This window comes from Lottia gigantea (assembly GCF_000327385.1).
Source record: "Lottia gigantea unplaced genomic scaffold LOTGIsca_248, whole genome shotgun sequence".
Taxonomy (NCBI): Eukaryota; Metazoa; Mollusca; class Gastropoda; family Lottiidae; genus Lottia; species Lottia gigantea.
Window position 1 is genome coordinate 109,194 of NW_008708743.1, and position 12,876 is coordinate 122,069.

The window sequence follows — 12,876 nt, forward strand, 5'->3', positions numbered from 1 at the left end:
CTCTTTGTATGGTATCATCTACATCAGATTAAATTACTTTTTGTATTTTATTCCTAAAATTACTTTTTATATGGGCTAATCTATAAACAGATGCATTTAATTTTTACAGTTACTTTTTGTATGGGATGATCCAATTGAGATGCAATTACTTTATGCATGGGATAATCCAATTCAGATGCAATTACTTTTTGTAATGATGATCCAATTGAGATGCAGAATTTTTCTTTTTGTGTATGATGATCCAATTCAAATGCTATTACTTTTGTATGGGATAATCCAATTCAAATGTAAATATTTACTTTTGTATGGGATAATCCAATTCAGGTTACGTTTTGTATGGGATGATCTAAATCAGATGTTACATCATGCGAATTGTATTATCAAAATCAAAGGAATTATACTTATATATTGGAAAATCTAACTCAGATGCAATTACTTTTATATCAGATAATGTCAGTAAATAAACCAGACAGTTTGCATAATGATTAAGTACATGTAAATAATTAGATCTATTTAATCAAAGGCAAAAGACATAGATCGCATGACTTCAAGTAAATATCTTCTTCTTTATGACATTATGATTTTTAATGATGTCTTGAGGCTAATATATAATAAAAAAAATGACATACAATATGAAATCTATGTTATATCTTGTGAACCTGAGGAGAAAAAATAAATTAATAGGAGATTAGAAATTCTGCTTTTTCACTAACACTTGTAAGTGTGGATATTGTGAAATATACACAATTGATGGTTAAAAACTATAGGGAATGAGATCATATTATCACCTGCACACTTTCCTCCCCCACAAGCAATTAACAATTTCTAAATGCTTTCCTCAAGACTTTGATTTTGAATACTTTATAACTGTTGAACATGTTTATATAAATACAATAACAAAAAATTCTCAGTGTTCAAATAGTGCTCAATACATCAATTGTAGAGTGATATAGAAATAGAAATACTAAAACAGAACTTGAACCATGTGAAACTCTGAGAAACAACATGATTCAGGTTCTGTTTTGATATTTCTGACATATATATGTATAAATATACAGAAATATTTTTGAAAAATCAATTTCAATTCGTATTATGATTTTTCAAGTGTCATAACAGTGTGTTGATAATCATTCATGTATTCAGGTAAAAAATCAAATGTAAAGTTCTAGTTTAATAATTCTTCCACACTATATGAATAAATAGAAATACTTTTATTACCAGTTTACATATCTACAAAGATAATCTGTTGGTTAATGTATTGGTATTCTAATATTTATTTAAAATGAATTTAGCTCTTGTAACACTTTTTAAGCAAATGTTTGACAATTAGTTTGTCTCCAATTAAAGAAAAACAAACCGATAGAAGTAACTGGCAATAGAATTGACAACAGATTTCATCTCAATTTCCTGACTTGTACAATAACAATGGATAAATCTAGATCAACTAGAAATTCTATATTTCAATTCATAGATCCAACACCGAGTGATACAGCTAGCAATAACTAAAATCTAGCATCTTTGAATATTTGAAACAAATAAGTTTATAAATAAATGATTAAACCTACTAGTGACATAAATGTATAAGAGTGAAAGGATTCCACTGTCTTAAAAAAAAAACTGTAGATGTTTTAAATGAGAAAAAGAATTATCACATCAGTCTTTTAAAACTAGCTTTACAGCAGCTAGAAATTAAATCAAATAGAAGGTTGAAACTTTCAACCAAGGTCCTAAATAGTTTAATTTTAAATCTGTATCATTTTCAAAGGCTTTGAGCCACCACATACAGTGCAATGACAGAGGGATAGTATATATATCTTATAAAAGGTATAGAATATTAGTTCAAAAGACGGTAAATTCTGAAGAAAAAAATATTCTACAAGTGAAACAGAATTCACTCCTACTCAATCATTTTCTATGAAATTTTTCAATTTTAGATTCTTATCTATTGTTTTCCTTTAAATATTGGAGTGAAAATTCTATTTAGGGAATAATGGATGTCAGTTTAAACCTCATTATTCTAACCTTTTTCATTTTAATTCCTGAAAATGGAATTTTTGTAAAGAATCGTTTTCTTTCTTTCTTTATGAGGTAATCTGTTAAAATCTCTAAAGGATATCTTAATCTATGATCAATGCCTTTTTATTTTTCAGGAACACAGATAACAGATGATTTTCTAAAAACCAAGATTTAAACTTTAAGGGTAAACAATAACTATGACAGAAGTACCATAACAGAACTTATAATTGTAAAAGTGATTGGCCAAGATTTACTTCTAGCGTGAAGTATGGCAGAAGATAACAGTAGCACATTGAGAAGTGAAAGTGTGAGTGAATTAGAACCAAGATACAGCCAGCCAAGCAGTATTGATCAAAACCAGAGTGCCGAGGCAGTTTATCAGTTATTACTGGCACATCACGACTACAGGATGAGCGAACAGCTTCATACCTATCTCACTCCCGTATTAGTGGGTATAGGAGTAATTGGAAATCTTTTGGCAATTATTATCCTGCGGCGTGGAAGTCTTCGAAAAAGTTCTGTTTGTTTTTATTTGGCAGTTTATGGTGTTTTTAACATTTTAAATTTGGCAGTTGTGAATGGGACATCATGGCTTTGTTACATACTTCAAAAACCCTGTATAAGTACCTTAACTGATTGGAGCTGTGGATTGTGGACATTTATTATGCATCTGATAGTGTATGGAGGTATATGGATAGTGGTTGCTATGAGTATTGATAGATTTGTCTACCTGTGTTTACCCAGCAGGTCTTTATCTCTCTGTACAGTATTTTCAGCTAAAATTATTGTGGTATTCATACTTGTTGGTTTAGTGGTTATTAGCGTTCATACAATGTGGACATATGAACTCCAACCTCAAGGATGCTATATCCCATACCATCAAAAAGATCTGCATACCTTAATATGGCCCTGGATTTCTGCCACTTGTTTTTCATATCTGCCTTTGGCATTACTCTTTATTTTCAATGTATGTATTAGCATTTCTCTGTGCCTAAAAAAGGACCGTTGTAATCAAGTCACACGTGGAAATGGTGGACAGGAGCAGCATAATTACATAGCTCTAGCTGTATCTGTGTTATTTTTTAGTTTAACTATGCCTGCAACCATTATAAACCTCATAGACATTCATTTTCCAATACAATGGTTAAGTGTGGAATTGTTGGCTCAGATAGAACTGACCAAGAGCATCACTGATATCCTAACACTAACAAACATTGCAGGACTTTTATTCGTTTTGTTGATCTTCTCGAAAGCATTCAGACATGAACTGTACCAAACTCTAAAAGGATTAAATCTCCAGAGAGAATCTAAAAACTATGAATTGAGCGAAGTTTCTAAAGAGAAGGACAAAAAAGACCGGAAGCATGTGGATTATGAAATTTGCAACACAGATGTTTCGACTAATGTTTGAAAATCTATTTTTTGCTCTTCTTATTGTTTATTCATAGACTGAAATGGAAACTGTGTAGGATAAATTTATTAATTTAGTTCGGTGATTATTCTACAGTTGTTTACTGAAAGATGATAGTGTGTAAAGAATAAGTCTTATCAATTCTGTTCTGAGTGTTTTATCTATCATTCAACATTTTACTGCATTATCTCATTTTGTATAAAGTGCCTCATTAATTATTATCAACTTAGGCCCAGCAATTTTTTCTTTCCATTTTCATTTAGAACGGGAACTACGAAATAAGGTAATTTGTATATATTTCAGTAAGATCTTTATAATCTTTCCTGCTATTTTGATTAGCTCTTCTGTAATAAAGGGCAAATTTACAGAAAAAAGCATTTTTTTTTCATGTTTGTGTTATTTGAAAAATGGTTATATCAATAAAATTTAAAATTGCAACAAAATGTCTTTTGCAGTAGAAATATTGCGACTATGAAAAGTTCAAACAAAGTTGAAACAGCATTAATCACCCCATTGTACCGTCTACATCAGTTATATATTTAACCAATTAGAAATCATGTTACATATCGTGGGTGACCACTTGAAACCTCATATAACCATATCTGACGCGGAATTACTTTTCGAGAAAAACGAAAAAAACTATTTGTACGTGTATTTTGTTAAAATCTTTTTTATTATTTTTTTTACCGCTATACGTGGTTTTCATTCTTGGAAAATATAAATCTCATATAACAATTCGAGATCTCTGGCCTATTAAACCAAAAACTAGTATAATAATACAGTATACATGGTTTTTCATGATCATCCACAGAAAAGGAACATTGAACCTTGTATAATGATATATTTTACAAGGTTTTAAATCTGACTGTTTATATACGTGTTATTTGATTAGTGCTTTTTGAGTTATTTACAATCAAGCTAAGAATATGAGGATTTGATCACAAGATCCGCGCTTTTACGAGCTTTCGAATGGTACCAAAAAGTCAAAATGACCAAATATGGCATATACGAGGTTTTAAGCGGTCACCCACGATATGATTAAAAGTGGGGTGATAGCTGACACTATGGGAAGAAAGCTCTAACAAAGGCATCAGAATTTTATTTTCTTGAGGAAGTTTCAAAATGGGACACTGTAGCATCAATTTACACCATTCCAATTTTCAATGAGATGTCTGTAGTTCCTGCAACTAAAACTAAATCTTTGATGATGTCACTTATCGTGAAGGGACTTATATATATGTGATACAAGTATATTTTGGGATTAGTGACGTCGAACCACAGATGTTTGTTTGAAAATTGGAATGGTGCAAATTGATGCTATCACTCACTGTCTGAAACACATAAAAATTTTAGAAAACCACTTTACAATCTCTTTAAGCCTATTGAAGATTTATTTAAATTTATAGCTTACAGATAAATTGAACCATTCTATGTCTCTGTAATAACATCTTGAAGTTGTATATTTACAATTATCTGAAATTTTACCAGGAAGCTGACAACAAATCTGTGGGCGTTAATCTTGATCTTAGACAGCCACAAGTTGTGTGATTCTAGGGTTTCTATATTCTTTTATCTCTATCAAAAATCCTACTATTTAGAAAATGATATAAAATCAGAAACACCTCCCCCTCCTCCCAATCAGTTTCAATCCAGGTGTTAATCCTTATCATGTTGTTTCCTAAATATAATCTTCTTTCATTGACTCAGACTTCTCTATAATTCTTAGTCTTCACCATTATATATATTGAATAAATAAACCAAGTAGTGAAGATCTAAACAGCAAAACATAACCTGTAATCCAAACAACCTTGGTGGCAGCTAATCAACTTTTCACATGAATATGATAAATCTAAACAATTTAATTTTTATTTGTACAAATTATTAAATGCACATAAATTGTTGTCATCCCTGTTGAACTAGATGTCTGTTCATGCACAATTGGCTTGTAAATGCTTTAGAGTCTTAGAACAGCCTTGATGTGCATAAATACATTGGTGAGCTCTCATAGAGTTGGAGACTTGCAAATGTCTAATTAACAGTTTTGGAGTTATCACTCTTGACTAAACAAGTATCAATTAAACAAAAAATTATCATTTTTCTAGTGACATTATTTGATATTCAATTTATAAAAATTGGTTATTATTTATCAAGTGAAAGATAAAAACCTGTTATAACAAACTGACCTAACATACAAACAATTCAACTAGCATTCATATTAAAATGCATCATTAGAAATACATGTCTGTGAACATGAAACCTTTCTGATTATTCATTTCAAGTAGGTTGTTATTGTATCTGTTTATCCTGATTGACAGTTTGACATATACCAGACATCAATTTGCCTAGTTATGAACACTATGTAGATTCCTAGTCTTGTAGGAATATCAAGTTAATTTACATTTTTATTGCAAAATTTTCAGCAAGTTCCAAAAATTTGAATTCTTGACAGCTTATCAAATTAAATACTAAGAATCTGATTTGAGACTATTATCCTGTAAAAGCATCACAAAATCTCTGATAAAAGCCTGGTCTGTTTACCATTATCTTATCTTATGTTCTGGATAAGTGATAACAAGCCCCAGCTTGTATAATATTAACAGAATATCATTATGGTAAATTTTCTCTTTATTTTCTATCAACTGAAGATCATTTATATAGTAATTCTTTTTGTTCACTGACAAAAGAAGGTAATTATGGTAATTGTTTTTTTTATTATAAACAGAAGATCATGATGGTAATTCATTTAGTTTACTATCAACAGAAGATCATGATGGTAATTCTTTTAGTTTACTATCAACAGAAGATCAGTATGGTAATTCATTTAGTTTACTATCAACAGAGTATCAGTATGGTAATTCATTTAGATTACTATCAACAGAAGATCATTATGTTAGTTTACTATCAACAGAGTATCATTATGGTAATTCATTTAGTTTACTATCAATAGAAGATCTTCATGGTAGTTTACTATCAACAATTATGGTAATTCATTTAGTTTACTATCAACAGATCATTATGGTAATTCATTTAGATTACTATCAACAGAAGATCATGATGGTAATTCTTTTAGTTTACTATCAACAGGAGATCATGATGGTAATTCTTTTAGTTTACTATCAACAGAAGATCATGATGGTAATTCTTTTAGTTTACTATCAACAGGAGATCAGTATGGTAATTCTTTTAGTTTACTATCAACAGAAGATCAGTATGGTAATTCAATTAGTTTACTATCAACAGAGTATCAGTATGGTAATTCATTTAGATTACTATCAACAGAGTATCATTATGGTAATTCATTTAGTTTACTATCAATATAAGATCTTTATGGTAGTTTACTATCAACAATTATGGTAATTCATTTAGTTTCCTATCAACAGATCATTATGGTAATTCATTTAGTTTACTATCAACAGAAGATCATTATGGTAATTCATTTAGTTTACTATCTACAGAGTATCATTATAGTGATTCATTTAGTTTACTATCAACAATCATGGTAATTCATTTAGTTTACTATCAACAGAAAATCATTATGGTAATTCATTTAGTTTACTATCAACAGAAGATCATTATGGTAATTCATCTAGTTTACTTTCAACAGAATATCATTATGGTGATTCATTTAGTTTACTATCAACAGAAGATCATTATGGTAATTCATTTAGTATACTATCAACAGAGTATCATTATAGTAATTCATTTAGTTTACTATCAACAGAAGATCATTATGTTAGTTTACTATCAACAATTATGCTAATTCATTTAGTTTACTATTAACAGAGGATCATTATGCTAATTCATTTAGTTCACTATCAACAATCATGGTAATTCATTTAGTTTACTATCAACAGAAGATCATTATGGTAATTCATTTAGTTCACTATCAACAATCATGGTAATTCATTTAGTTCACTATCAACAATCATGGTAATTCATTTAGTTTACTATCAACAGAAGATCATTATGGTAATTCATCTAGTTTACTATCAACAGAAGATCAGTATGGCGGTTCATTTAGTTTACTATCAACAGAAGATCATTATGGTAATTCATTTAGTATACTATCAACAGAGTATCATTATAGTAATTCATTTAGTTTACTATCAACAGAAGATCATTATGTTAGTTTACTATCAACAATTATGCTAATTCATTTAGTTTACTATTAACAGAGGATCATTATGCTAATTCATTTAGTTCACTATCAACAATCATGGTAATTCATTTAGTTTACTATCAACAGAAGATCATTATGGTAATTCATTTAGTTTATTATCAACAGAAGATCAGTATGGCAATTCATTTAGTTTACTATCAACAGAAGATCTATCTGGTAATTCATTTAGTTTACTATCAACAGAGTATCATTATAGTAATTCGTTTAGTTTACTATCAACAGAAGATCATGATGGTAATTCATTTAGTTTACTATCAACAGAAGATCATTATGGTAATTCATTTAAATTACTATCAACAGAAGATCAGTATGGCAATTCATTTAGTTTACTATTAACAGAAGATCTATCTGGTAATTCATTTAGTTTACTATCAACAGAAGATTATTATGGTAATTCATCTAGTTTACTATCAACAGAAGATTATTATGGTAATTCATTTAACTCATTTAGTTTTCTATCAACAGAAGATCAGTATGTAATTCTTTTAGTTAACTATCAGTTGAGAGAAGATCATATTAGTAAAAACTAGCATTATTATGGTATCTTTCCTCTTGTTTTTTATTAGCTTAAGATTATTATTGTAAATCCTTTGTTTTTTATCACTTTATTTTTTTTCGATTTTCTATTAACTCAATATCTAATATCATCATTTTTTCCTTGCTTGTATAAAATAAAATAAAAAGTTGATTTATAACAGATGATAAACAAAAGGAAATTTTATAAATAATTGAACTAGAGGTCTTGACACACTCAATTATATTGTCTTCTCTTGTGGAAAAGAATGTTGATTTGTATGAAGAAAAGAATTTCCAACAATACTTTTGTTCAACCATATTGTTTTTGTTATTTTGAAATATTATCATGTGACAAGATGCAATAAAAATCCATTAGTACAAAGTAAAACATTATATTGAAGAATTTTACAACTCTTTTGTTATTTTGTAAAATTATCTTTGTCTGCTATATTGATAAATTAAACTAAATGTAAGTATGCAGCACAAGATACAGGTGCATGTCATGTCATGTCATCATTATTTAAACCATGCACCATTATCAATAAATATAGATTAGAATGTGGTTCACTTTATCCAAAATTTTCATGTCATTCAATTTACCAATCAAAATGATCCTTGTTTATACAAAACGAGGTTGCCTGTATCTTATCATAAAACAACACCTAAAAATGACTGCCTAGAAGGTTGTTGAAAATCATGTGACATCATTTAAATTTGTTACCTTGGTCAAGTTATATGCTACAGTGAAACATGGTATAAATGAGTAAGAGTTTCAGATGAGTTGAAGAGATCCTTAAGCTATATCTACACCTTGTATATCATATTTGCCATCAACACTAAATTACTTGGGGATATTTGTGGCAAAAATTTAATTCAAATTTATTTTTTTACTCAAGGATCCATTCAATTGTTTGAATCAATGATAGATAAAAGAGAAGAATGCTATATAGGTAAAACAATGGGAGGTTATTATATTATAAACAACAATATGCCAAGTGGTTCAAGGGTTAGAGGTTGATTAGACTCAAAAGCCTTTGATTAATCAAGATGGTACATCATGATTTAAACAAGATTTCTATTCCAACAAAAAATTGTCATTTCTTATAAACTTAATCTAAATGACATGTAGATAGATAGCCTCAAACTACAAGCAATAAGGTTTCATTATTCAATAGAATTCACACATGCATTGACAAATTAGTGAAATGGCATTATTTTCATGCAAGGTGAAATGAGATTGAAATCTACAAGTCTAGTGATAATCTAACTGTATCAATCTAACTATATTTGGAAATGTCTGTGGTAGTGAAAACTTAACTGATTCCTAAGCCGTCTTTTTTTTTATAAATCAAGTGAAGTGGACAAAAATCAACTTCACAGAAATTTGTCTTCAATGGATGTGACAAAAATGAGCCTTGTTGGTGCAATTTTGCGATTCAGTTTCTTATTCATGCCATTCATGTTTAAAAGTAAATGTAACTATATTTGCAGATGATGCTCAGTGTTAATATGCCACAATCCGCAGCACCCTAGAAACCTTAGTTTTATTTCTTTGCTAATGATTGATTTGTCAGATGCCATGACATTTGGCCCATTCTTAAGGATATTCATCATATGATTTTTTTTAGTAATCTGTAATCTTTATATTCACACATTACATTTGTTCAATCAGGGGCATACTCGTAAATAAAATTCAATCACGTCAATTGCATCAATGTTACTTGAATATCAAGTACTCATGTGAGTTAATTTTCATGCTACATTTAGAAATATTTGTATCCTCTTTGGAAGAGTAATAAATGAAAAAATATTGTAGAATAATAGGAAGACAAAACAAAATGATATCACAATATAAAGAAAAAAACTGCATATTTATGTCCCAAGAGAGAAGGGATATCTTGCTGCTTCTATTATCTTGAAACTTTCTTCCACATGAGTTGGCTTTTTAAAGATTCTTAAACATGCATCAAGCCCAAATAAAAGAGAAAAAAAGTTGAAAATTTTGATAGCTGAGATGTCACATAAGCTGATTGCTATGTACATATATTTAACTTTGTTTGCCAGATTGAAAACAATGTTGATGATTATATGGAAAAGATTAAGAAGTTTAAATTGAGCTCTTTTTATTTGACATCATTAACGATATCATTTGATAATTAACGTATCTCTTATACCACAATCTTCTGATGTTATTTTCTGAAAGTCATTAGAGCCTTAAAACATGTTCACACTACAGACAGAGCTGGCAAAGCAATCAGGCATACACATATAAGCAAAGCAGAGCAATGTGAAATCAATCATTCCCTATGGGGGATTTTGTGTGTGCATTCCTATTCCTTGACAGCCATGTTATTTAAACAATGGATAACCACCAGCTGCGACTGGGAAACAAATACAGCCAAAGTTCAGCTGAGCCTCTGTACATTGCAAACTAACTAGACATCAGAACATCAGCTAGAACATTGTGCCATGAGGTCACTAATCACAGAAATAATGACGTACATTCAATATAATTTGAATTAAGAGGTGTTTAGCTGAGAAATACTTGTTCATTTAACAATTATGAAGTGTGATTATGTCTACCAATTAACCAAACTACAAACAAAACCTTTTTGCACTTTTTGTTTCATTTAAGTTGACTATATAGATCACAGAGCCCAGCTGTTTCATTTGATGCTATTTTAAAGTACAAACTTTCTGTCATGTAATATAAATAATTCATGAGCAAGAAAAACAATCAAATTGTTCTCAGGAAAAAACAAGAAACACCTAATCAATTAAATGTATCCAACATGGTTCATATTAAGTAGGTTTAAAATTGATTGCCTTTAAATTGAGTTCCTGTACTTCATTTTATTCAACAGCTGCTACTCTAATTTGAGTCTCTTACAGATTGCGCGGCCCAGAAAAAATGGATTAATCATTTCAGGATTATTCCTAAAGTATCAAAGCTACCATCAGAATATTCTTTCCAAAAAAAATATCTTCATAGGTTTAAACCCTCTTTTTTGTTTTTTCTGGGCCACCTGATATATCAATAAGTATTGCCTAAATCCTATTGTGAGTGTCAAGGTTAAACTCCTCAAAATACATCAAACATAGTATTGTTAACTATTTCAACCCATTTACAATACTTCATATTTCATTAGTCCTTAAAGTAAAGCACCTACACAAGTTTAAAATCAGGGAACAATGTTTTTAAATAAACTTATGGTAAATAATGCTAGAATTCATACAATGTACAATGTACCAACTATGATAGGGTGTTCAAATTCATTGAATTACCAGTAGAATGTCTCAGCTGTAGATTAAAAGGATTGCAAAGAGATTTTCTAAAAAAAAATTTGTGTATTGGGGACACTGATGGAATCCAATTTTTCGATCAGACACCAGTGGTTCCACTAAAACTATCACTATGATGTTACTATTTCAAAGAGCAAAAGGTTATGTCATCATAGTTTTAGTGAAATTGTAGGAGCCATAGACATCCGATTGAAAATAAGAATGGTGTAAATTGATGCTATCAATGTCCCTGATACATATAAATAATGTAGGGAACCTCTTTACAATCCCTTTTAAGACTTACTTTTGACTGCCTGATGAAAAATTCCAATTTTGTCATATCTCATTTGATGCAATCCCAATTTCCTGAGAAAATACATGTTGTAAAAGTTATAACAATGTGTTTCCAATTGCGAGTTGAAATTTCTAAGCCATTCTTTCTGCACTCAAAAGCTTTTCAGATGCATTTAGTTTTCTGTTTTCTGTAAATTACTCTAATTTAAGTAATGCTTCTGTTAAAACTCTTATCAGTGATTGTATAATGTAAATTGGATTTTCAATTTCTCTCTTTTCACTTATATAATTGTTGTTATCAGAGTTTCAAGTGACACTTTTACATTCATAAGGCCCATTCATAAAGCCCAAATAACACTTTTTTTAAGGAAAACATTAATTATCAGAGCTTTACCACAAAATTAAAACTTTAAAAACAAGGCAAGTAGAACTTTAAGTACTAAACAAATAGCACTTAAATTCCCAGGCAAATAGAACTTTTATTACTTAACTAGACAACCATAACTTTAATGAACAGAAAAAGAGAACTCTAATTACTAGAGCACTATAATAACCAAACATATAAAACTTTAATTACCAGACAAAAAGCATTTAAATAACCAAACAATAGAACTTTAACTACAAGACAAATAGAACTTTAATTACCAGACAAATAAAACTTTAATTACCAGACAAAAAGCATTTAAATAACCAAACAATAGAACTTTAACTACAAGACAAATAAAACTTTAATTACCAGACAAAAAGCATTTAAATAACCAAACAATAGAACTTTAACTACAAGACAAATAGAACTTTAATTACCAGACAAATAAAACTTTAATTACCAGACAAAAAGCATTTAAATAACCAAACAATAGAACTTTAACTACAAGACAAATAAAACTTTAATTACCAGACAAAAAGCATTTAAATAACCAAACAATAGAACTTTAACTACAAGACAAATAGAACTTTAATTACCAGACAAATAAAACTTTAATTACCAGACAAAAAGCATTTAAATAACCAAACAATAGAACTTTAACTACAAGACAAATAAAACTTTAATTACCAGACAAAAAGCATTTAAATAACCAAACAATAGAACTTTAACTACAAGACAAATAGAACTTTAATTACCAGACAAATAAAACTTTAATTACCAGACAAAAAGCATTAAATACCAAACAATAGA

At 29.3% G+C, this 12,876-nt stretch overlaps 2 protein-coding genes across 2 annotated transcripts; both read left to right on the forward strand.

Moving 5' to 3' along the window:
• Positions 1 to 2,284: 2,284 nt before the first annotated feature.
• Positions 2,285 to 3,427, forward strand: LOTGIDRAFT_175157 (hypothetical protein; the record flags this gene model as incomplete). The annotated part of the gene is made up of 1 exon (XM_009055510.1): positions 2,285 to 3,427. One exon carries the CDS (start codon positions 2,285 to 2,287, stop codon positions 3,425 to 3,427), a length of 1,143 nt encoding a protein of 380 aa, XP_009053758.1.
• A 988-nt stretch (positions 3,428 to 4,415) lies between these two features.
• LOTGIDRAFT_175158 (hypothetical protein) lies at positions 4,416 to 8,137 on the forward strand (the record flags this gene model as incomplete). The annotated part of the gene is made up of 6 exons (XM_009055511.1): positions 4,416 to 4,449; positions 6,150 to 6,386; positions 6,437 to 6,718; positions 6,954 to 7,159; positions 7,339 to 7,551; positions 7,628 to 8,137. The coding sequence occupies 6 exons, from the start codon at positions 4,416 to 4,418 to the stop codon at positions 8,135 to 8,137; spliced, it is 1,482 nt and encodes a 493-aa protein (XP_009053759.1).
• Between the last annotated feature and the right edge of the window lie 4,739 nt (positions 8,138 to 12,876).